Source organism: Thunnus maccoyii, chromosome 18 (genome assembly GCF_910596095.1).
Source record: "Thunnus maccoyii chromosome 18, fThuMac1.1, whole genome shotgun sequence".
NCBI classification, from domain to species: Eukaryota; Metazoa; Chordata; class Actinopteri; order Scombriformes; family Scombridae; genus Thunnus; species Thunnus maccoyii.
The window spans coordinates 28,449,522-28,475,870 of NC_056550.1; the positions used below are offsets into that span (position 1 = coordinate 28,449,522).

The following is a 26,349-nucleotide window of genomic DNA, read 5'->3' on the forward strand; positions in this document are numbered from 1 at the left end:
AATGTTGTGTTGGTGCTACTGTATTTTGACCCAAAACGGGTAGAAATTTATTATTTACTTTCCCAATTAATCAATTCTTCATGTGGCTCATAAAACTGAGTCCATGTTACTTCTCAAAATACCTTGTTTTGTCTAAAACTCAAGGATAATCTTTTTATTATCATAAAACAGTGTGAAAACCTGAATACATTCACATTATATTCCACATTACATTCATCAATATATTCGTTTGCTCTAATGATGATTCAATTAACAGAATCATGGTCAATTAATGTTATGACGATCAACTAATTGACTAATTGCAAAACTCATGACATTCCCATCAGCCTCTGCTGTGTTTCGTGCTAATTAGCAAATGTTAGCATGCTAAACTAAGACGCTGCTGAATATGGTAAATATTACCTTCTAACATGAGCATTTTAGCAGCAATAATACTTACTGTGTAATTTACAGATTTATTATATTTGGTGGAAGAAAACACAAACTCTCATTTTCTTCTTTCTTTTAAAGCTGCAGTTAAAATGTAAATGAACAGCATCACCACCTGTTTTGTTTTTGTAAATATATTTATTGTCATTAAAAAAAAAAGTAATTACACAACTTATTTGAAATAAAACTTATAATAAATAAACAAAATTTCAGTTTGCCTACATAAAAATCACACCAAAGCAGTCATTAAACAGCAGCTACCAGAGAAGATGTGATCCAAAATAAAATAAACTGTTAGAAAACACTATGTTACCCAGAATGCAGTGCTATACAACACAGCTCTATACAAACCGTTATCCTTCAAGAGGTTTTCCTAAAATGATTCTCAAAAACAGAAAATATGTCAGAGTACATTTAGAGAATAACATTTAGAATATATATATATATATATATATATATATATATATATTTAAAAAGATCCTAATATTTCAAGAACAAAGTTGTAATATTTTGGTGAAAAAAAAATCATAAAACTTCGAAAAATGTTGCTTTATTTCAAGGATAAAGTCGGAACACTTTTAGAGTATAAGTTCTAAAATTTCAACTAAAAAGTAACTAATAATTTGAGTCGTAATATTTCTAAAATAAATTTGTAACATTTCAAGAAAAAAGTAATATTTCGAGAACAAAGTCATAATATTGCAAGTTTAGTCATAATATTTTGAGAAAAGCCCTGCAACATTTAGAAAATAAAGTTGTTATATTTATAGAGAGTTGTATTATTTTGAGAATGAAGTTGAAATATTTTAGGGAAAAAAGGGATAATATTTTGAAAATAAAATCATAAAAGTGCAACTTTTCCATAAACAAGTTTAAATGTTTTGTGAGCGAAGTCGTAATATTTTGAAGATCAAGTTTTTTTTATTTTTTAAAAAGTTGTAATACTGCGAGTGTAAAGTTGGAATATTTTGAGAGTAAAATTTTATAATATTGAGGAAAAAAAGGAAAATTTTCCCTTAATTCTAAAATTTTACATCAATTTTACATTTACTTTAAATCTCATTGGCCCTGATACTGTCTGATATTGTAAAAACCATTAAGTCCACATGTGTGAAAAGAGTTGATGTTATTTCTTATTTCAGCTCATATAAACTTTGCATCATGTTGTGTTTACTGCGTCTGTAAAAGCAAACTTCACTTCATCACTTACAGGACGAATCAGCTGTAAAACAGAATCCATGTTGTTCCAGTGATTTTTAAATATGAAGTAGAATCAGAGAAAGAAGACCTGAACAGTTCGAGATAATGATGTTGAGTCATTTTTCTTTACGGTGTGAAAATGTAACATCAGAGTGAAGATTGTACATGAAATCTGGAGACAACTGAGCTCTTTTTTTGTTTGTTTTTGTTGATCTGAGAGAAGAAAGAAATCCAGAGAACCAGAAGGCACAAAGATAAATCTAATCAAACCATCTCACATCAGTTTGTAATCAACATTATATTAGTAGAATCTTGATAAAAACATTGATGTTCATAATTTAGCAATTTTTTGACTGAAATGCTGTTATGTTGATTTACAACTCTGACACATCATGAGCTTTTAAGTTGATATGTTGAACTTGTTAGCAAACAGTTGCTTATTTCCACATCCAGCAGTTACGGAGCAACATTATCATTCATGTGGAGTCGTGTTTCTGTCCACCTGGTGAATGTAAGTCCAGTATTCACTCTCTTTTAGCTCTGTTTTTACTCTCTACCAACTCCTGAGGGAAATATCTGGCTCTTTAGCTGCTAAATGCTCCACTATGTTCACCAGCTAGTCTACAGCTAACTGTGTCTGTTTGTCGTTTGGTGCTAAGCAGGTAGTGTACAGCGGCTTTTTACAGCTTTTTCTCTGAATATAGCTGCCTAATGTGGCCCAAAACGACGCTATGAGAGCACTGAGAGTGAACCAAAACAGTAAAATTGCAGCCGGACAGATAAACAATGAGCTGAAACTTGAGAAAAATTAAAGCAATTAAACTCAAGGAATTTCCAAAAAGTTCCTTAATAAGTCCACCAAAAGTAAAAGTGGGAAAAATATAACTGAAATGTTGCTAAAAGACTCCAAACTGACTCACAAAGTTTGGTGAGTCAGTTTGTAGGTGGTGGTGGGTATCGCTTTTTTAGGATTCATCTGCAGAGTTTTATGAAAATAAAAACTTTGGTCCAAAAGTTCAACAGTTTGGGACACGACTCAGGCTGCAGCTAACGATTATTCTCATTGTCAATTTTCGTTTGCAATGTTTTTTTCTACCTTGCTGACGAGCTGATGTCGGCTCGTCGCACATGCCCATAAACAGCCGCCCGTTCTGTTGCCTCGGTTGCTAAGGTGGTTGCTAAGGTGGTTGCTAAGGTGGTTACTAAGGTGTTTCCATGTTGTCAACTCTCATATTTCAGATCTGATTCAGCTCCAGGAAGCTTCCTGACGCTGAATATGTGAAGTATATGTGTTCTTTAACTGTATTTTCATGTATAAGCTCAGTATGTGTGGAGATACATCTTTTGTGATGCTGAACCAAAGATAAATTCTTTAAGGTCCTTAAAATCATCACTCGACTTCTTGACTGATCATCTGTGAATGTTCAGTTCAGGGTCAAACTTTAGACAACTTTTCACTTGTGTATAAAAATGAGTCAATAACATAACTGTCAGTGAAGGTAGACGAGCACAGAGTAGACAGGAAGTGATGTCAGGATATTGGCCCTCTGGAGTCGGTTAGAAAAAGCAGCGAGCTGTGATCTAAAGTCACTCCACCAGGACAGGAAATAAAACCATTTAAACTAGAACAAGTTGCAGCTTTAAAGTGTACATTTTACATTCAAGTTTTGCGAGTCTGTGTTGCCGTGGTAACTGTCTCAGAGGTGTCTCAAAGGGAGTAGAGCTTCAGCTGCTCCTCCATGTCGCCCTCCGTCACCTCCCCGAGCGCCTCCTGGTTCTCCCTCAGCAGCAGGAAGATGGCCGCTAGCTGCTCCTGTTGCACCCTGGGAAGTCAACACACACACACACACACACACACTTCCATGACCTCCTCTGCTGCTGACATGTAGAAACGCAGCGTGTGACATGATACGTGGATGTGCTCTGAACACGGCGTCAGAAATAACCTCAGACAGCTGCGTTCTGTTACGTCACATGACTCTGACAGAACATCAGCTTCCTAATCATCATTATTTGCAGAAACTCAAGACATTGATGTAAGTTGAACCTTTTGTGAGGAGCTCAGAGAAACACTGGAACATTTATTTTAGTCTTTTGCTGCACACAAAACAACTGTGGAGTAAACTGTCATGTTTCATTGCTGATCATATCCACCTTCACTTACAGAACTACAGTGGATTCCCTGAATATGACAAGAATATCTGGTCTCAGTTTTATTTAATTCATTTGTTTGTTATTTTATTGTTATTTTAAGCAAAAAGCCAAACTTTTCAGGGCTGACTGTTTATATCAAACAATATTTATTCTATATCTGAGTGTTCAAACAAAAAAGCTGTTAAAATTTATAACTCCTGTAAGCTTTACAAGATATTTATTTAACAATTTCTTTTTCATTTTATTACTGCCTTCAGTACCGCTGGAGTCTCTGTAGACACCAGTTATAAACACAAGGTGATGTTTACCGTCTCAAACAACAGGTCCTGGATCAGGTGACACAGTAATCAGTGTCTTCTTCTTTCTGCTGCGGACACTTGAAATCAACCTTTTTCACATTTTAGACATGTTATTATCCGTACTTAACCCTTTCATGCATAGCGGTCACTACAGCAGACAGCTATTCAAAAGCCGTTTTCTTATATATGCATGGGGTTTTAATGATATAGTTGCACATCAGCCAACACAGTGGATTCTAGTGTGTCATCCCATATACTGCCATCCATTGGCCAGCCTTTGTAAGTGCAACAAATTTCTCAAAACCAAGATGGCCGCCTGCCAGCTGGAAATGCTCAGCAGCTCAGGAACATCTTGCCAATCCTTCTATAGTAATAAACCCTTGCAGGTGAATAAAATTTTGTAACGTCAAGTAACAACTAGGGAGTGATACAATTGTTAAAATTTCCAAGTATTGATTTTATGTTGGGAGAAAATGACAATTAATCATCTGTCCACTAAGTTGGACAAACTCCTTGAAAAAATGTGTGTTCATGCCTAAAGAGGAATAAAAACACTGACGGAGGTTATCATAATTCATGCATGACAGGGTTAATAACATGAATCATAACAGCGATGTTCCTGCTGGCGATGCAACAATACAACTTCTTCAGTCCTGTTACCGATATCTGAGCTTCGGGTATCAGCTGATACCGATTATTGATTAGATACCAGTGTTTAATTAATAAACTATATGCCTGACTGTGTGGAAGAGGCTGGGGTCATTCTTTTATGTGTGAGGCTCAATCAGGCTTGACTAAAACATTGCTTTTCTAACTTTGGAAAGCAAAATGTAACAAATAAATACATAGATATAAATGTACTGAATTGTTATTTATTAAGTCAGAATGATATCTGATCTCAGCATCGATGTATCTTTAGTTCCTGCTGTGAAAAGTCAGAATATCTGTTGTGAGAAAGGTCAACAGTCTGTGAAAGGAATTTAAACAGTGTGTATTACTTTTAGCCTGATTTTAGTATTATTATCTGTCTTTTACATTTTATCTGTTACCTGGTTTTGTTTACAACCTTTTATGCTGATTTTTTGGCTGGATCTACTTTGCAAAAGAGTGGATAAAACATCTCAGGTCACTTACTTCAACCCCATCGCCAGACAGACAGAGCCTTGATATTATTGCGAGTGTTGTTTTTTTTTTGCAAAATGCATTAAATGCATGTTTTTGTCCTGCAGAAGTTTCATGTTAAAAGCTGTGTTTGTGTGTGCTGCAGATCAGAAAACAGGGAGGCTTCTTACTGAAACATATTATAATATATATTATAGATATATATTTATAAAACAATAATAGAGTTCTCTGCAGTTAAAGTCATGTTTGAGAATTCACCCTGCAGACTAAAAATGTTGCATGATGACCCTGTTCATGCAATAACATCATTTATTCCAATTTATACTCTCTTAAACTTGAAATATATATTAAATATTCACTTTCTCATGCTTGTATCTGGTTTCTCAGAACTTATAAATATATAAATATATTTATAGTTGAAGAAATTCACCTTAAAAGGACCAGTGTGTGGGATTTAGTGGCATCTAGTGGCGAGGATGTAGATTGCAGCCAACTGAATACCCCCCCCCCCCCCCCCCCCCCCCCCCCATCTTCTCCTAAACCACTTTTTTAACTTATTAATTACTGTATTTGTTCATTTTTCTTCCATTTCTATTTAATCTGGTTATTTATTCATTCCTCATCCATCTTGAGTCTTAAAGTTTCAAACTATGTGTTGCTGTTTTTCTACATGGTCACTTGACGGCACTGTTGCCTTGTTTGAGAATTACTCTTGAATTGTGCAATAAAGTTTTGGAGGAAAAAGATGATTAGATGCTGAGCTGTATTACAGGCATTACATTTACTTGAAGAAGAAGAAAAAACAAAAACAATATGAAGACAAAAAACGAGGATGAAACAAATCCCAGATTTAACAAACGTCACTTTTAATAATCCAGAATTTATAAAAGCCTCCAAAACTCTCAACTCTGGAACAAATAAAATTAAACATACGTACGGTTTCACACATTTATTGCATGTCAAACATTTAAACCAAACTCAGAAGAACTCAAACCCCAAAACAGGACTGAAAACCGAAGCCTGTCATCACTGGAAGACGAGTGGATTCACTTCTGTGGGTTTTAAATTAGCTTTAGCAGACATAAAGGCTGATAGTTTGATGTTAGGTTGCTGTTTTAAGTGTTTGAGACTTGCAGGCTACATTTAACACAACGCTGAACTTCATTTGGGTTTAGATCACAGTTTAATAAATGTCACACAATCCTTCTTTTCTGTTAACGCAGCTCACTTCCTTTTCTACACCTGAAGTTTCTCCCTTTGCTTCAAAACACTTCAAAAAAACAGACTGTAAAAAACACAGATTCCTGAAGGCACTTTGGTGTAAAGACGTTTGCTATATTCACAAGCAGCTGTGGCCTGAAAGCTCTGTCACCCCCTCCCACAAACTAAAAATATATGAAATGATGTAAAAATTAAATTTCCTTCATGAACCAAACTGAGCCGATCTTTATCACAGGTGGATTAACTCCTCAGTGTTCGTCGTCTCTAAACGTCAGCTGTAAGAAAATCAAAGAGGATAAAAGAAGCTGAGGGGTGTGAAGTGTGATGTGGATCATTCAGGTGCTCTGAAAGAAAAAGAGAAGAAGAGGAAAAAACAGTCAGCTTTCTTAGAACAGAGAACGAACAGTTGTTTTTATTTGATTTAAGTACAACAACACAACTGTAACTGTACTGCAGAGCAGAGTGAGTGATGTTAGTTGGTTCAGAGTCTTTGCAGGGTTTTAATTAACATTTTTAAAACCACACAAAATCTAATTTAAAGGACAGATTCACTGTAATCATTCCTCCTGTTCATACTGACCATTAGAAGATCCCTTCATAATGACCTTACAATGGAAATCCACAGTCCTCCTTCTGTGCAAAAATGTAATTTGTAATGTATTGTAAATGTATAGATATCTTTCAACATTACAGTCTTTTTAGTGCCAAAGTCCCTCTTTTTGTTACTATACTTCCACCTGCAGCTCAACAGGGAAACACTGTCCGAGGAAACACAAAGAGGGAATTTGATGCTAAAAAGACTGTAAATGTGTCAGATATCCACTTGATATGACTAACTCAGACTGCTGAAGCTGAATAGAAGCTTCACAGACTTTTAAAGGACTGTGTGGACACACTGGGGATTTTGGCCTCCATCACTTCCATTGAAAGCACATTTGAAGGATCTTTTAATCTCCAGTATGAACAGGAGGAATGATTACAGCGAGGAAAACCTCTTTCACTGGAAAAGTCGTGAACTCGTCCTTTAACATCTGACAGCTGATCATCACTGACTGTTTAACTTAACAAACCTCCTGAAAACAAACTTGCTGGTGTTTTCCTTTAAGAAAGGATCAGGTCTGAGTGACAGCACTCACCGTAGGCTGTGATGTTAGCGGGCAGCATGCAGGGTTAGCAGGTGAGCAGCACAGCTGGACAGAAGGTGACAGATGTGATGAAAGACTGGAATCAATAAAAACACCGACAGAACCGAACGCTCGGCCCTCAGTGACAGAAAACCTCCACCAGAACAAAGCAGCAGCAGACGGAGGCTGAACTATGTGGAAGTGTGGCTTTATTTTACATCTCTCTCACTTTTATACCAATTACCTGGAAATTTTCTGAGTAATTCTACAATTACAAAACAGTGCAATTTGGTACAAATTATAGGAAAAACAGAAAAAAAGAGTTGGTTTAGTTGGAAGATGGTACAGTTTTCTTACTAGAGATTATTTGTTTGTTTACAAAGCAAAATCAATAATATATAAATCTGAAAAAAAAAATTAGACTCTTAATTTTTTAACTGACAGAAAATACGTAGTTTTCAGTGTGTAGTTCAAACCTTGGATCTATTTTAGACTCACAATTTAAGCACGAAAAAACCCCCGAAACACTTTACAATATAATGTAATCCAGCTTCATCAGACACTTTTCAGCATTATAACTATAAATAATGTTTAGATTTTTCTCTCTGTTAAGTACGTTTACTACGTAGCAAAGACAAAACTGCTGCATACTTTTATATAAGCAGGTATAATTACAAACTAAATGAACTAAATTGATAATAGTAAACATGAACTTTATCAGAAGCTTCAAAAATTTATTTCTTGTAGGACTTTTGTATTTAGTATTTTTGTAATTCTACATCACCACCCACATAAAGAATGTATTTTCTCATTATTGACTAATTTTCTTATTATTGACTGATTCATTTCCTTCCTTATTTTGACCAGTGAGTGTTTTGACTCGCTGGCAGCAGCGCTGAGAAGGAGAAAGTCTTCTTTGTGTTTCCTATAAAAAGCCTGCTGGAAGGTCCCTATAGGATCTTTTGTATTTCCTGTATGGACATCTTCTCCTCTCTAAGCACACATGACCCACATTAGGCGGCGTCTCCGGCCTCTTTTGTCTCTTCTTGAATGTATACTGGTTTCTAACTGGGAGGCTTCAGCTCTGGGATTGAGCTAACAGGACGGAGGACACGGCGGTTTGGTGACGGAGGTGAATAATAAGAGGACGAGCACCATCTGTACGACACAGATGCACCATGTGACCCTGGACTGAACAACCAAACAGGGATCCAGTTAAAACCATGAATGGATCCATGTGGGATGATTTAAGGGGGGGGGGGGTGGGGGGGGGGGTGGGGGGGGGGGGGGGGGGTGTCAGTGCGGGCGTTATCAGCAGGGACAGACTGATTATTATTTATTTATCAACATTTATCAACAGATATTAAACTTACAATGAGGTATGAAGGTTTACCAGCCAATGATCCTCATAAAAATACAAATATTTCTTATTTTTTTGTTTTATAAAACTGGATGGACGTCTGTGTTGATCTGAACATCAACAACATTGTTTAGTAATAATGACAGACTGGTTCTCCTCCTGTCATTTAAATCCCTTCCAGAGCTCCGTTCTTGTATTTTTAAGTGGATCTCTGAGTTTTTTCCTTCTTCTACAAAAATGTTTTTACTAATCTGACAGATGGAAACATGCTAACAGCAACACGTCGGCCTGTCTGAACCAATATGACGACAGAAACATCAGGTAGCTGCTGCTGTTCTCTTTCAGACACATTTTACACCTGATTTGTTCAAATTTAGTCAAACAGTCTCCGTTAAAAGTCCTGCGAATCAGCTGTTAGCAGCTCCTCCTACAGACACTGATCACTGTGATACTTCAACATGTTCAGGTTCTGCAGCCTCTTCTCTCTCTGGTTTTCTAAGTGGATTTATGGAGGTTTATTCTTGATGGACATCAGAGATAATGATATCCTCAGGAAGGAGGAGGATGCCTTTTGACTCTTCTTCACTTAACGCAGTATCTTTGCTACACTTTCAACTCTCCGGCGCCCCCCTCGGGGAGGCTTTTAACCTGCTGAATGTCCATCTACAGCAGAGCAGCGGGGTTAAAAGTTCACTCAGAGTACCTCCCTCTGTGATGTTTATTCTGACTGAATGTGGTTTACGTGTCTTATTTCAGGGAGGAGGATCTCTTTATGCAGTTTCTGTTATCAGATTAGAGGCTTGTAGTTTCTAAGCCAAACGGTTGAACTATTTAAAAACTCTGAGCTGTGAGTTGTCTTTCTGCCAACATCTGAGCTACTGATAAAGAACTTCATCACAGTTTAATAGAAGATTATCTGTAAAGTTTCGGCTCACTGAGCCTTGACCTCCAGACTCTTCTTCACCTGACAGGTGTTACAAAACTAAAATCAAATATCTGCTATATGCTTCAATTCCAAGTGTTTCATTTCCTCCAAAACAAATTTGACAATGAAAATGACTTGAATAAAATTATTCACAGACGGTGACAGTTATGTGAAAATTTAACACGTATATTAACATTGTAAATAAATAATAAGTCTATCCGTACTGACAGGTGAGGAGTCGGGTTGATTCAGGAAGAGGACTGAAGGACTGGGGGGGGGGGGGGGGGGGGTTATTCAATATAAACAGCACCTTACCATCTCCCTCCTAACACACTGTGTGTGTGTGTGAGAGTGTGCTGAGGTTGATTATAGAGAAGTAAAATCGGATGTAAGCTCTATCCTGAAAAGATAAAGGTGGAGGCGATGAGAGACGAAACACGCAGACAGATCCATGACTTCCACAAACATTTGTCAGAATACAACGTTCACATCTCTGGAATCAGGAGACGGAAGGACGAATTAAAGTTTTCAGGGTAGATGTACAGTCCTGAGACTCAGCTGAAGCTAGTTAGCAGCAAGATGTCGCCCTTCTCCACTGACAGAAAGTAACTAAGTACATTTACTCAGGTAAAATTTTGAGGTACTTGTACTTTACTTGAGTATTTCCATGTGATGCTACTTTCTACATTTCAGAGGGAAATATTGTACTTTCTACTCCACTACATTTATTTGACAGCTTTAGTTACTTTTCAGATGAAGATTTGACACAATGGATAATATAACAAGCTTTTAAAATACAACACATTGTTAAAGATGAAACCAGTGGTTTCCAACCTTTTTGGCTTTTGACGTCTTACAAAAAGCAGTGTGTAGTCGGGGTCACATTTCACATGTCTATGAGTTGTTAACAGCTCCACCAAATAGTGATTTTTCCCTCTAAACTTCTCACATGCTTTCATTTCAATAAATGTTCAAATGATCCAATATTTCAGCAAAAATCAAAGATTAGAGAAAAAGTCCAAAAACTGAAAACAGATTTGTGTATCAGAACTTTGTTTTTTCTTCTTTCCTCTCCCATTAATCATCTCACCACCCCTCAGATTTATCTGCTGACCCTTTGGAGGGGCCCGACCCCTAGGTTGGGAACCACTGGACTAAACTAGCTAACTGTATATAAAGTAGTGTAAACTAGCTCCACCTCCAGCAGCTACAACAGTAACATGCTGCTCTAACACTGATGCTTCACTATTAATAATCTAATGATGTCATATATAATAATATATCAGTCAGAGGGACCAAACCACTACTTTTACTGCAATACTTTAACTACATCAAGCTCATAATACTTATGTACTTTTACTGCAATACTTTACTACTGGAGTACTTTTACATGTCTGTATTGGTACTTCTACTACAGTAAAGGATCTGAGTTCTTCTTCCATCATTGTCCACAGAAAAATTCCACAAACTTTGCCATGAAACCAAACTTCAGCCGTTAGAAGTGGATCATACTGTATAAACTTGACTGAAAGGAAAGAATCAGACTGTCGGGTCGAGCATCATTCACATGAGGACAGAGTTTATAGAAACAAAGAGGGGAGATGGAATGAAGAACTGGACGGGGTTCAGCTTGGTACTCTGCTGGAGAAATATTTAATCATCTGTGGTGTTATTTGGCCCTGAGTCACTTTCCCTCCTCTGCTTCTCCTTAAAATCTCAACATAAAAACAATAAAGCAGTGTTGCCAGGCCACGGAAACATTTTCACAGTTTGCTGCGTCCAATCAGGAGGCTGCAGACGTCCACTCCCCACGCTCACAAAAAAACAGAAAAAAAGGACCAAAACTGTAAAAATGTGTTTTTTTTGTATTTTTCCTCAAGTCTCTCCACTAAAAAAAAGACAACTTTGTCCACCTTGAGAGCTCACTGAGAGACAGAGAGCATACATAACAGTCATTACATAAGAACCCTCTATTCTCTAGTAGTGCAGCCCTCAGGATGTGTTGACGAGAGACGTGAATGGAGCTGACGGAGCTCTCTACCTAAATACACAGATGTAAAAACCTGATTTTTGATTAAAAAAAATGGCATTTTACTCATTAAATCAAGGCTCAGAAAGGAAGCGTTTCCTCCAGTCTGTAATCACACTCCTCAATATTAGTGAACATGGAAACTCGGGGCTCTCCTGGATAACGTCACCATCATATATGTTTAAGTTCTGACAACCAGTTTCAATGATCTCAACTGAAGATCCCTTCATAATGACCTTACAATGGAAGTGATGGAGGACAAAATCCACAGTCCTCCTTCTGTGCAAAAATGTATTTCAAAGTTTATCTGAAGCTAATATGAAGCTTCAGCGTTCAAATGAGTCAAATCAAGTAGATATCTTTCAACATTACAGTCTTTTTAGTGCCAAAGTCCCTCTTTTTGTTACTATACTTCCACCTGCAGCTCAACAGGGAAACACTGTCCGAGGAAACACAAAGAGGGAATTTGATGCTAAAAAGACTGTAAATGTGTCAGATATCCACTTGATATGACTAACTCAGACTGCTGAAGCTGAATAGAAGCTTCATACAGACTTTTAAATGACTGTGTGGACACACTGTGGATTTTGGCCTCCATCACTTCCATTGAAAGCACATTTGAAGGATCTTTTAATATCCAGTATGAAGAGGAGGAATGATTACAGACACCTGACTGCTGCTTTAACACACTGGAAACATTGTGAACTCGTCCTTTTATCAGAAACGTCTCTTCAGTTGCTTATCATTGCTAAAGAGCATCAATGAGATAGTTTGGCTTTTCATTTCATGCAGGAGTGAAACAAATCAGCACAAAAAGGCAGACAGCAAGAACTGTGGAGTGTTTGTTGTTAGCGTGCACAGAGCATGTAATAAAGGTCATGCCACAGTATCCTGAGTTCAACTGACCTCTGCTCCTCCTCGATCTCCTCCTTGGTCATCAGCGTCTCAAACTTGCTCTGTTTCATTCCAGCGGTGAACTTCACTTTATCTTCAGCTGCAGCCTCATCTGACACACAGGAGATACACAGAGAGAGACGACACGTTAGCGACGGTCCACACGGCTCAATCATTCACAACATACACGCTAACATCACCGTCATGGTCCTGCAGTCCATCATTTGTTCCCAGTTCAGTTAAAGCATAATAATAAGCTGAAATTCAATCCAATTCTTGCTTATTTTTATTCAATTCCACACCAAATCACAACGTAAGACAAATTAAAAATCAGAAAACTTATCAACATTACTTAATTTTGCAAAAAAATGTACTTTGTTGTGTTGGAAAGATGAGACTTCTCCAACTTTTAATTTATTTCTTGATCAAATATAATATAGTTTTCTTCCCCTGGAGAAGTCACCATTGGAAAAAAATATTGTGGACAAATTTATATATGTATGTGATTTTTGGTCAATTTTTATCTCATATTTGGAAAACACACAATGCAAAAAGGGTGAATGTTTTGTTATAAGCCATATTATTATTATTATTATTATTATTATTAATAATAATAATAATAATAATAATAATAATAATAATAATAATAATAATAATAATAATAAATAAATAAATAAATTTCAAAAAATAAAATGAACATGAATGTAATCAAACATTGATGTACTATAGGATGGATTAATTGGCTCCTTGTTTATAACTTAAGTGCTGTTTTTGTTTGTTTGTTTGTTTGTTTGTGGCCTGCGTTGGTGTGTGAATGATGAAATATGTGGGCTGCATTGCTCACAGTATCTACAGTTTAATTAAATGGAAAATAATTAAAAAATATATATATTGCATAAAAGTAATAGCATAATCCCGAATGTCAGATTAGTTTAAGTGTTAATTTTTATACAAAATAAGGAAATCTCCCACACAGTTTAAGTCAGAATTTGTATTACTAACAGCATTTTATATTAACATGGTGTAAACTAGCAAAATCTGTATTTTAGTCTCACAGATTTTTTTTGTAGAATATTATTTACTTTGATGTTTCCTAAGTGTTACTATACTCGGTGTATGTTAAACTCTGTATAATCCCGTCTGTAGTTGACAGTGACAGTTCAACATGTATATAGATGCTGTGTGTATGTATGTTGTCCATAGATAAACTCAACGTAATCTCAGACTGTGGAACAGCATCTCCTCCCCGTCAGATCTGCTCCTCCAACAACACTCTTCAGTTCAGGCTCAAAACTTAACTCTTCTTCTCTGGTGTTTGAATCCTCCTGAGCTGTGAGCCTTGTTGTTTCCTGTATGTGTGGTTTTAGCTACATGCTCTGGTCTGTGCAGCACTTCAGTCAACGTGGGTTGTTTTTAAATGTGCTTTATAAATAAATTTGTCTTGATAGATATGTAAAACTTTTTACCTTGTACGAAATATCCTTATGTTTATGTCTGCTTGTCTCTGTTAGCCTGCTGTGCTGGTTTTAGCTGTATGTCTTCTGTACTTGGCCAATAAAGCTAAAACTTCTCTCACTGTTGCACAAACACGACAAACACCGACCAGCCAGTGAAGTTTGAAAACATCCACACACACCAGTCTCACCAGTTTGCTAAAAGTGTTTCCATACTTGGTGTATGCTAACACTTTTCCTTATAATTCAGTCAAACTTGACCTGGTTTATGCTAAAGTGTTAGCATGCTGCGTAGCTTGGTGTCTACTAAAGGAAGTGTTACAGAAAGTAAAACTCATTATTTTCCATCAATAAACTTGATGAAAACTAAAAGCAAAATGAGTTAACACATGCTAAATGTGCTAACATACGATATACAATTGATTGATGTATTTATTGTTAAATAGGTGCACAATATGACCAGGGACATGATCTAAAAAGGGTGAAAGGGCATTTTTCATTTTATCTAAAGTTTAAAGCATTATTTACTTCCACTTAACTGGATTAGTGGATTAACATTTAATCTTAATTTGGTGTATGCTAAACATGCTATAAGTATTAGCATATCCTTTAATGCTGGAGACCAGTTTAATAAGAACACATGTATGATTTTAGACTTTATCATCACTTAATATGTAACTTGGCCAAATGGCTGATATGACAAATAAGTGGTGTATTGATTAGACAACGAACACTTTACGTGCACACACACACACACACACACACACACACACACACACACACACACACACACACACACACACACACACACACACACACACACACACACACACACCTGTTGCTACACCTGCTGTGTCACAGGTTGGACGGACATAAAGCAGATTGTCAGTCAGGCTGTTGTTCGGGGCAGCCAAGTGCTTTACTGACTGTTCCAGATTAAGTACTGTATCATCCCTCTAAAGCAGATGGCTGCTCCACCTCTATACACGCCAACCGATCCACTGATACAGCACACACACACACACACACACACACACACACACACACACACACACACACTAGTGTCCTGTCACTGGTGGACGCACAGAAAACAGCTTGCAAACAACTGGTGCAGACTGCTCATCATGTCGAGGTGTAACTCAGTTTATTCATAGCGATGCATGTCATGCTGACATGTTTAACATACAGTTTATGTTTCAGTGTATGTTTCAGATATAAATAAGATGCTGCCTGTCAGACGGCATCCCAGCAGACGGAGAACAGTTTGTCTGAGCTCTAGTTAATCTTATGGATGGAGGATTTTCTGCTCATCAGATTTATTATTACACTGTAAATGTATTGATTAGATTTTTTTCATTTTATTCATTTATTTGACCTTTATTTAATCCAGGAAACCTCACTGAGATTAAAAAAAAATCTCTTTTGCCAGCCTGTCCTGGCCAAGACAGGCAGCAACAGATAGATCTGTCACAACCTCTCTTTACTCAATATAACATAATAAAAGAGAAAATAAAAAATATAACCTTTAAACTAGATCAGGACTGAGAAACAGCAGCAATATGAAGCATTAAAAACCTCCTAGAAAGCATCTTGACACCAGCAGATAGATGATGATGCACAGAGCTTTAAAGAGAAACCAGTGGCTGTAATTTTAACTCATCCATGTTCTGTCATGTAATTCAATAAAAACGTGTGTGTGTGTGTGTGTGTGTGTGTGTGTGTGTGTGTGTGTGTGTGTGTGTAGACTGTATACAGTATGCAGCCTAACAGCTCTGCTCTATTATCTTTCTCTGGAAATGACTTATCTGTCGTGCACAGCTGCTACAAGAAGCTGTTTTTTTCTATTCAGAGATTAGATTGAGTGTAAAACAAAGGAAACCCTCCTCGAACATAAATCCGTCTGGATAAAACCACACAAGACGACAGAAACAGACAGACTGCAGCTCGTATGAACTGAGCTCGTCCTCAGAACAGTAAGCACCACTGACTGACAAACAAACCAAACAAACAAACAAACAAACAAAAACTGTGTTTAATGTGAATGTGGACTCTCAGATGTCAGCTTGAAACATGCAGTAAATCGTGATGAAGACGTCTACTAATCACATATGTTACAGTTTATATTCAAATTGTGCAATAAACACATACAAACAGCTGTGTCTATATCTACATGTATATACTGTACATAAAACACTGTATGTACCTAAAGGAACTTATTATCTGTATGTTTTGCATGACTGTTACTCTGTAGTTTACAGTGACAGTTTGACCTGAATACATGTTGTATGTATGTTGTTGTCAATATATCAACTAGGGCTGTGTGATATGACGATAGAAAAACGTATATCATTTCATTTTATGTTTTTATGTCATGGTGTCGCAAATCACACTCTTTACGGCGATATCTTTCGTCATTTGACGACACTTCGCGTTCTGTAAGGCAAAGGACGAAGGCAAGACGACATAAACAAACATGGAGGAGTCCAACGAGGAGCTCGTATTTAAGAAAGGGGCTACTTCTGTCGTATGGACGTGATTTGGGTATGAAAAGTCTGACATGGACCAGAAAACTGTATTTTGCAAATTATGCCACAGATCGGTCCCCTCATCAAACTCAAACACCTCTAACCTCTTTTACCATGTCAAAGAGTACGGGGAGAGTCTACAGATGAAAGTACAGCAGAGCGCTGTAAAGAAACCCCAGACTGAGACATTGCAGGAAGCTTTTGCCCGCGGCACATCGTATAGCAAAGATTCACGGTCAGCAAGAGGATTCATGTCAAATATAATAAGAAACAGGTCTTTCCATGTGCTCATTTTATATAAAATATTTTTCATTGAATTTACAGAAAATGTGCTGTATCGTGATATGTTAGTCATATCGCCCTAATATCAATCATTTATTGCTAATTAATGCTAATATTGTCTGAATTCCTGCTACCCGACACCTCTTAAATTATTTAGAATCATTTCAATCAATTTAATTTTATTAATGTTTTTCCACCATGTGTCTGTATAAAGCAGCTTTATGTTTATGTCAACTTATCTGCTGGTTTTTATTTATTGATATTTATTTTATTCTATTTTATTTATCGAGAGCCAGTCCAGTTCCTCGTGTGTCTGAACGGACTCGGCCGATAAAGTTGATTCTGATCTTTGTTGCACAAACACGACAAACACCGATCAGCCAGTGAAGTATAAAACTCACCAGTCTCACCATTGTTCAGGACGGTCTCTGGTTCGGGTTCTGGTCCAGGCTCGGGTGATGCCTCAGAAACAGGTTCAGGGGTTGGCAGGTCGTCTTCTGTGGATCCAGGGATCAGCTCAGGTATGGACTCCTGCGCAGGTTCTGAAACTTGTTCTGGTTCAGCCACAGGCTGCAGGACTGCTTCAGGTACCGGTTCAGACTCAGTCACGGGTTCTGGCTCAGGCACTGCAACAGCTTCTGGTACTGATACTGGTTCTGGGACAGGTTCTGGTACTGATACTGGCTCTGGGACAGATTCTGGTTCCGCTACTGGCTCTGGGACAGGTTCTGGTACTGGCTCTGGGACAGGTTCTGGTTCCGATACTGGCTCTGGGACAGGTTCTGGTGCTGCAGCTACTTCTTGTACTTTAACTGGTTCTGGAATAAGTTCTTGTGGGACAGGTTCTGGTTCTGAAACAGGTTCTAGTGCTGCAGGTGGTTCTGGTACAGTCTGTGGTACGGTTACTGGTTCTGGGACTGGTTCAGGTGCTGACACTGGTTCTGGGACTGGTTCTGGTGCTGGTTCTGGGACAGCCTAGGAAGACAAAAGGTTTAAAAACAATTAACTTTCAGAGTAAAAAGCAGAAACTTAAACAAACTGTTTTGATCAGCTGGTTGTTAAAACATCGATGCGGCTGCAGAGTTTAAAACCAGCTGGTCCAGAGATAGAAACCGTCCTTTGAAACTAACAGAAACTGTTTCAGGTTTTATCTTTTAGGTGAAATGATGAAACGGGATCCTAGGAGGCTGGTTTGAGAGACAGATCGTGTTTCTGTCCACCTGGTGAATGTAAGCCCAATATTAACTCTCTTTTAGCTGTTTTTACTCTCTACCAACTCCTGAGGGAAATATCTGGCTCTTTAGCTGCTAAATGCTCCACTATGTTCACCAGCTAGTCTACAGCTAACTGTGTCTGTTTGCTGTTTGGTGCTGAGCAGGTAGTGTACAGCGGCTTTTTACAGCTGCCTGCTGCGGTCCAAAACGACGCTATGAGAGTGCTGAGAGTGAACCAAAACAGTAGTTTCAAATGTGCTGATAAACTGCTTTATAACCTTAATGTCATGATTATATATCTATATATATACTTTTTTTTTATTATCAATTGATCTGTTGATTATTTTCTTGATAAATTGATAAATCGATCCAGAAAATGTCAGAAAATGGTGAAAAATGTCAATCAATGTTTCCTAAAACCCAACATGACGTCTTCAAATGTCTTGTTTTGTCCATAAAGATATTCAGTTTACTGTCATAGAAACTAAAGAAACCAGAAAATATTCACATTTAAGAAGATGGACAAAGAAAATGTTGACTTTTTTTTTTTTTTAAAGAACTCAAAACAATTAAATGCTTAAAATAGTTGGTGATTAATTAAATAGTTGGCAACTAATTGATTAATTGTTGCAGCTCTAGTCTAAACCCCAACATATTCAGTTTCCTGTCATGTATATCAATCATGTTTGTATGTTTGAGATGAAACATTTCCACATTGCATTTCCACTGAAACAATTAATCGAAAACAACTGATTGATCAAAACAGTTTCCTATGAATTTTCTGTTTATAAATTAATTGACTAATTAGTGCAGCTCTTATTAGAATCCACCCCGAGAATTGATTATCAAAATAATTGAAGATTAAATTAATAGTTGGCAACTAATCACTGTAGCTGTAATAAGAAGGATAATATCTGTACGTAGCTGCTGTACTGAGTGCTGACTGGACTGCTGACCTCTGACCTCTGACCGGCTGTCTGACCGCTGTCACTTGCAGCTCCTCGTTGAGGAGCAGCCGCCGCCTGCTGCTGACACTCAGACAAATAAAACCCTCTTCAGAGCACCAACCTGTCCTCCCTGACACCTGACAGCTTGCACACACACATATATACGTATATATATATATATATCCATCTTTTCAATGACCGACCTCTCTGCTGGCCTGTACAGACGCACCTGTCTGTGTCTTTTGTGAAGTGCTGAGGCTGCACTGATCGACATCTGAGCAGCAGATCTGGTTTCTCCAAACAACCTCTGTGCTTTTACAACAGCCGAACACGGGACGATCCACTGATTCAGGCAGCGCTTATAACTGATGTATTCACCAATGAGGTGTTAAAGGACAGGTTCCCAGTGTTTCCAGTGTGTTAAACCAGCAGTCAGATGTCTGTAATTATTCCTCCTGTTCATACTGGATATTAAAAGATCCTTCAAATGTGCTTCAATGGAAGTGATGGAGGACAAAATCCACAGTGTGTCCACACAGTCATTTAAAAGTCTCTGTGAAGCTTCTATTCAGCTTCAGCAGTCTGAGTTAGTCATATCAAGTGGATATCTGACACATTTACAGTCTTTTTAGCATCAAATTCCCTCTTTGTGTTTCCTCGGACAGTGTTTCCCTGTTGAGCTGCAGGTGGAAGTATAGTAACAAAAAGAGGAACTTTGGCACTAAAAAGACTGTAATGTTGAAAGATATCTACTTGATTTGACTCATTTGGACGCTGAAGCTTCATATTAGCTTCAGATAAACTTTTAAATACATTTTTGCACAGAAGGAGGACTGTGGATTTTGTCCCCCATCACTTCCATTGTAAGGTCATTATGAAGGGATCTTCTAATGGTCAGTATGAACAGGAGGAATGATTACAGCAAGAAACACAGCTTTAATGTTCATATGGGCTTCTGACTGTTGTTTTAAGACAGACCCATCCTATAAGTTAGCCTCTAGCTCCCAGTAGCTTACAGCTAGCTTCTAGCTCTTGAACCGTAAATCAGCTAAAGGTAATTACAGGATGGATTGGTGATTAGCTTGTTAGCTGACAAGACACAACATGTAAATTAGGCTGCGGTTGTTTGAAGCTAGGAACTAGCAGTTTACTCACACTTCTAGTGTTTGTGCTGAGCCCAGCTAAATATATTCTCAGGAAACAAGTATATTTTACTGAGTCCCGGCGTGGTCAAAGACAGAGAGAGAGAAAAAATAAAATATATATATATATATATATATATGTGTGTTGAGGCTACGTTTTACTATATCGAGCACTATTGCATGCACATGAGATACAGTTCGTTACTACATTTTGATTCATTCGTGGGCACCAGATACAGCTGGTACATAGCACGATAAGTGTTGTTGAATGAGTTGTGCGTTTCCTTCCACGCAGTGGATATACTTGGATTAAGAGGTACCGTAGTTGCTTGTTGATAGCCTACTTCAACGTAGACTTTATTATGGTGAAGAAATTGATGCCAAGTTAAAGTTGATTTTATAGTTTATTCCATAATTGTCAGTGTACAGTTCGTGCACTTTTACCTCACTGCATCCGCACATAAGAATATGTGGGTACGCAAAACATGCCTCGCATAATAAGGCCTGTGATGTTACAGAATGTACCATGATGTAACCCCATAAAGCCAATTAGCTGTTAATAAGGCTCTACTATAGCGAACACATGGTGATCGATATCCTAATAAACTAACCAGTGTTTTATCAATTGAGATGCAATGATCGTGACTGAATCGTCGATACGTTTGTCTCTCTTTATGTACATTTATCTCGTGCACACGAACTAACCAAAAACGTGGGAACTAATTGTATCTCGTGTGCATGCAACAGCATTTTGAGCTCTCGATGTAGTAAAACGTGGGCTTGATATATTTTCTTTTTCTCTCTATGAGCACTCCCCAAAATATCACTTTGTTGAGCTGAAACAGCAGAAAAGTGAAGCAAGAATAGAAGTGTTTTCAGAGAAGAGACCGATACAGAAATGAACGTCCTGTCTGATCCGATCAGTCAAAACCAGCCTCGACCCGACAGACGCTGCGACTCATGAGTCACCGTGTTGACAACTGGTGGCATCATGGAAGGTCAGACAGTGAAATGCTCCAGGCCTGAATGTATTAAGCTACTCCTGCTGGCCCATCTGCTGCCTGCCTGCCTGCCTGCCTGCCTGGCCTCTAAAATCCCACAGCAGCCCTCCGCCACACCCTCAAACTGGAATGGCATCCATTTAGCCGGAAACACTGGTCCCTTCCTCTGCCTCTGAATTCCTGAGCTATGAAACACCAAAATAATCTCCACGCCAAAGACCTGACTTGGTGAAACAAAGTGTTCAGGGTCGCAACACTAAACACGGGGGTCGTTAAATCATTTTATGAGTCAGCAGGATGATAAACCGTATTCTTAGCTGAAACCAAGGCCCAGCTTTTACTGCTGGCCTAAACTGGTCAAATATGTCAGTTGGATGATTAAGTCCTACATGATATCATCATGTGCAACGTTATTCTCTCAGGCACTTTTACATCCACACAAACACTTTATTTCTGCTTTGAGGAGTGAGTCAACCGAGCAGCAACCTGAGAGGATCAACTACAGAACGTTTTAAATAAGGACACGTCAGAGTCTCAACAACCACCAACATCAAAAAGTTCAGTGAACATTATTAAAATCCAGTTGTCCAGTAAGAGGAAGGTATGGAAGCAAATTATGCCAGAGAAAGTTAGGAATGACTAAAAATGTAAATACTTATGGTAAATCAAAATTGTGAGACAAGAAGTCATATGTAAAAAAGAAATACTAAATCAGGATTATGAGTTATTAAAGCAAGATTGATATATAAAGTCAAGATCATGAGATACTAAATCAAGATTATAAAATACTACATCAAGATTATTAAAAAGAGATTAAAAAGTCAGGATCATGATATATTTGAAACAAGATGTACTACACTACAAGAAATACTAAATTGATGTTATAAAATATTTAATCCATATTACGAGACAATAAAGTCAAGATCATGATACTAAATCAGAAAACAACTGTATTTCCCAAGATGTCAAACTGAATCGAACAAAAACTAAGTGAAAAAGTAAAAAGAAGGAAAATGTCATTTTAAAAGGACAGTGAGTTTTTGTCTCTCTGGAGTCATTCAAGCCTCCACAACCTCTGAAAGCATTTCCTGACAAAGACATCCCGATCTGTAACATTACACTGAGCGCTTCACTCGTAAAAAGCCGTTTTAGCTCTTTAACAGGGCACAGAGGAAGGGCATTAGATCACTCGGCATGTGTCGGAGTTTAGTGAGCGACCTGAGCAAACAGAAGAGAGGAAGAGCTCCAGCTGGACTGCAGATTGTGTTTTTAAGAAGTGATGGTGAAGAGGCCACGTGAGCTCAGAGCATTTCTCCCACATTACCTCAGAACATCAAGGTTTATTCTACAGAAACTGTAAGAAGTTTTTAGGACTTTTAGTTTTTGATCAGGTTATCATTATCATCTAATTTAAAGCTGCAATGATTAGTTGATTAATCAATTAGTTGCCAACTATTAAATTAACAAACTTTTTTGATAATGGTAAATGGACTGTACTTGTAAAGCACCTTTCTAGGTTTCCAACCACTTTCATACACTGAATGGGTACAGGGGCTACCATTACAAGGTCCCAACCTGCTCATCAGAGGAGGAAACTAACCATTCACACACATTCACACGCTGATGGAACAGCCATCAGGAGCAATTGGGGGTTAATTATCTTGCCCATCAGCATGTGGACTGGGGGAGGTGGGAATCGAACCGCCGATCTTCCGAGTAGTGGACGACCCGCTCTACCTCCTGAGCCACAGCTGCCCCATAAACAATTCATTGTTTTGAGTAATTGAGTAATTTGGCTGGACCAGCCACAAACCAGCTCCATAACTCTGAATGAGTGATGAAGTTACACCATTGGTTGGTCGGCCCTGTGTTGCAGTTTCCCTATTGGCCGTTGCTCTTTCAAACTGAATCAGCGTGAACAGTTTCGATTACATCCTCATGGGCCCTGAAATAAGTTTTAAAAACACACGTTTACCATCAGAAACGTCTCACACAGAGACTCTGACACCAACCTGCACATACAAAGAGGCGCGACTGATCCGTTCTACCAACCTGCATGGCAGCTAGCAGCTACTTAGCATTGCTAGCATCGTTAGCGTGGCCGTGCCCTGCTGTGTGTAGTCCATAGACTGTATAAAAATGTGTTTATGGTGTTTGTGTGCTCTGAAAGACGTCACAGTGCGAGAGTTTTTACGCTCGTCTGAGGTGTAAGAGTTGGTGTATCGATCAAAGCAAAATACAAAATCGTTTGTTTTCCGCCGTTTGACTGCCATCCTTTTAATGACGTCATCTCGCTGTGTCTTCTACTGCAGCGGTTTAACGGCGCTGACTGGAGGATTAGTTTATCTGCTGATATTCACACAACAGCAGTGGATGGAAACAAACATTCACTTCATTTTCTTTTGACCATTTTCTGGAAATTCTGTTAAAATCTGAGCTACATTTTGACGGAAACTCGGCTTCTGTCTGTTAAGATTTCCCTTCTAAAAGGTTTATAAAGATGACCGTCACAGATTTACCATTGAAGTCTGTTGTAATTTTTGATCTCAGATGGAAGTAAAAAAAAAAAACAACAACTTCTCATTTATTGTTGGTGGTGAAATTACAACTGGCTACTTTAAACAGCTCTTGCTAGCGAGCTCATTAACATAACCTCTGTAGCCAAGTATCCATCCAAACGAAGAGCCAAATTTAACTGATTTTTCAGAAACTGCTGTTGTGTGAAACTATGGTCCAGGACCACCTCCCACATGCTGGATGCTCCAGTCCTCCACGGGGATTTTTCTGCTTTAAAATCTAACTTTAGAAAAAAAAAAAACGAGTTAGCTAATATATTCTAACTCTCTGCCTTAAAGCAGGAAGTGACCTAGTTAGCTGGAGATGCTAATATTAGCAGCCTACACTAGAACAAATAGACACACAGTTCAAACAATTCCTTTCACTTTTTCTCTGTGCTTTTGGAAAGACATTTAAACATCTTTTAACTCTTACTATAGCTCCATGTAAACCGCTTTAACATATATAGTTAGATATATAGATAGTGGGTCTCCATATTTCAGAAGAGAACAGAACAGATAATTAATCCATATGTTTTGTTTTTAAGTTGTAATCTTGAGGTAATGTTGAAGTTCTTCATGTCTATAAACATCACTTCATTCAGGGTTTTTCCCACGAATGAGACACTAAAGATATTTTGCTGAGGAATAATACCAGTGGTTTACTGGTCACTTTCCCATGCTGCAGTATACAGGGATCTCATCTGGACTGGAATAGACTGCTGTTGTGCCCTGTTTCTCCGTCCAAACACTGACTCATTGTTCCCTCTGCTCTCTGCCTTATCTGCACTCCAGCTCTCTGACGCCGCCTCCATTTATGAAAGAGACAAGCAGACACTTCCACTGTTGTCTGTTCTGTGCAGGAGAGACGTCTGACATGCAGAGCAGCAGCCACAAGGTGGAAAGTGTGGACTTCAAAGTCAGTCAGACTCAGTGAGGCCTCACAGCACAAATACTGTTTATAATTAAACACCAGGGATTTGTTAAGAAACAATATTTCCAATTTCACTGTCTGATTCCTGAAATCAACAAGCAGTCAAAACTACTTCAGTGAAGTTCAAGCAAGACTTTGTACATCGCAGCAGATTCAAGACTGAGTCAGAAATAATAAGAAATTGTCCATTTCATTTGAGGAAAAACTAAATGTTCTTGCACACTGTTGTGAGTGATTTAGTCTGATATCTTTCCACACATTTGTGCATTAAATTACGCAAATAAAATGAAGATGCTAAGTTATTACATGGCAAAGACACACTGTGGAAACCAATGAGTACCTGCTCCTGCAAATGACAGAGCAGTGATGGATTACTGAAGAATTTAGCACCTCTGTGAGGAACTGACAGCAGTGGAAGAAGCACTCAGATCCAGCAATGTAAAAATACTCCATTACAAGTAAAAGTCCTGCATGAAAAATACCACTGAAGGCATGCAAGTTTTTTTTAAATCGCACATTTCAAAAACAAGGCAAGTGCTTTACATAAAACATAAAAAAAGAAATATTATAAAAGGACATTTAAGTACAATTAAAATATCCAAAGATCCAGTGATACTAAGACTGGAATTGTGCAACTGTTTGTGTTTAAGTGGATGTCACTGAAGACCTTAACAAGAGCAGTCTCAGTACTGTGGTGAGGAAATTCTGACTGGAAGACATCAAAATAGTTGTTTAGTGCCAAGAAGTAGAAAAACAGCTTTTTCAGTGATTTTACTTCGCCTTTAACTGTTTGGACTTTTTCTCTAATCTTTGATTTTTGCTGAAATATTGGATCATTTGAACATTCATTGAAATGAAAGCATGTGAGAAGTTTAGAGGGAAAAATCACTATTTGGTGGAGCTGTTAACAACTCATAGACATGTGAAATGTGACCCCGACTACACACTGCTTTTTGTAAGACGTCAAAAGACAAAAAGGTTGGAAACCACTGGTTTCATCTTTAACAATGTGTTGTATTTTAAAAGCTTGTTATATTATCCATTGTGTCAAATCTTCATCTGAAAAGTAACTAAAGCTGTCAAATAAATGTAGTGGAGTAGAAAGTACAATATTTCCCTCTGAAATGTAGAAAGTAGCATCACATGGAAATACTCAAGTAAAGTACAAGTACCTCAAATTGTACTTAAGTACAGTACTTGGATAAATGTACTTAGTTACTTTCTACCACTAGGAACTGACAGCTCTTCTTGCCTGCTTGCTCGTCCCTCAAATACGTAAAGTAAAACCGAAAGCTTGAACCTTCAACAACGCCTCTGTCCTTTACTGGTTTAACTCTTCTTTTGTAAATATCAGTGGATATCACAAAATATCAGACCTGTATCCACAAATATCTTTATCAGCATTGTCGCAACACCAGCCCATCGCTTAAAGAGCAACTTCACAGCAGCTGATCGTTGGGTGCAAGAGACTGAACTGGTTTTTATCAATGTTGCAGAGCGAGCAACAAAAGAGTGAAGAGTTTTTGGAGACTATGTTA

General features: G+C 38.0%; 1 protein-coding gene across 5 annotated transcripts in view; it reads right to left on the reverse strand.

Moving 5' to 3' along the window:
• Nucleotides 1-2,810: 2,810 nt before the first annotated feature.
• Nucleotides 2,811-26,349, reverse strand: part of si:ch73-366l1.5 (FILIA-N KH-like domain-containing protein) — a 32,061-nt gene continuing 8,522 nt past the window's right edge. Inside the window, exons 2-5 of one of the 5 annotated variants that reach the window (XR_006092355.1) lie at nt 17,420-17,993; nt 12,770-12,869; nt 10,150-10,234; nt 6,049-6,769 (exon numbers count right to left, since the gene is read on the reverse strand). Coding sequence is in view for 4 of the 5 variants with exons in the window: in XM_042393351.1 (XP_042249285.1) it covers nt 3,338-3,452; nt 12,770-12,869; nt 17,420-17,993 (789 nt within the window). In the remaining variant the exon portion in view is untranslated. Of the gene's footprint in view, nt 3,453-6,048; nt 6,770-7,561; nt 7,616-10,149; nt 10,235-12,769; nt 12,870-17,419; nt 17,994-26,349 lie in introns of those variants that run through there. The other 4 variants (XM_042393353.1, XM_042393352.1, XM_042393351.1 and 1 more) reach the window with 4 other exon arrangements.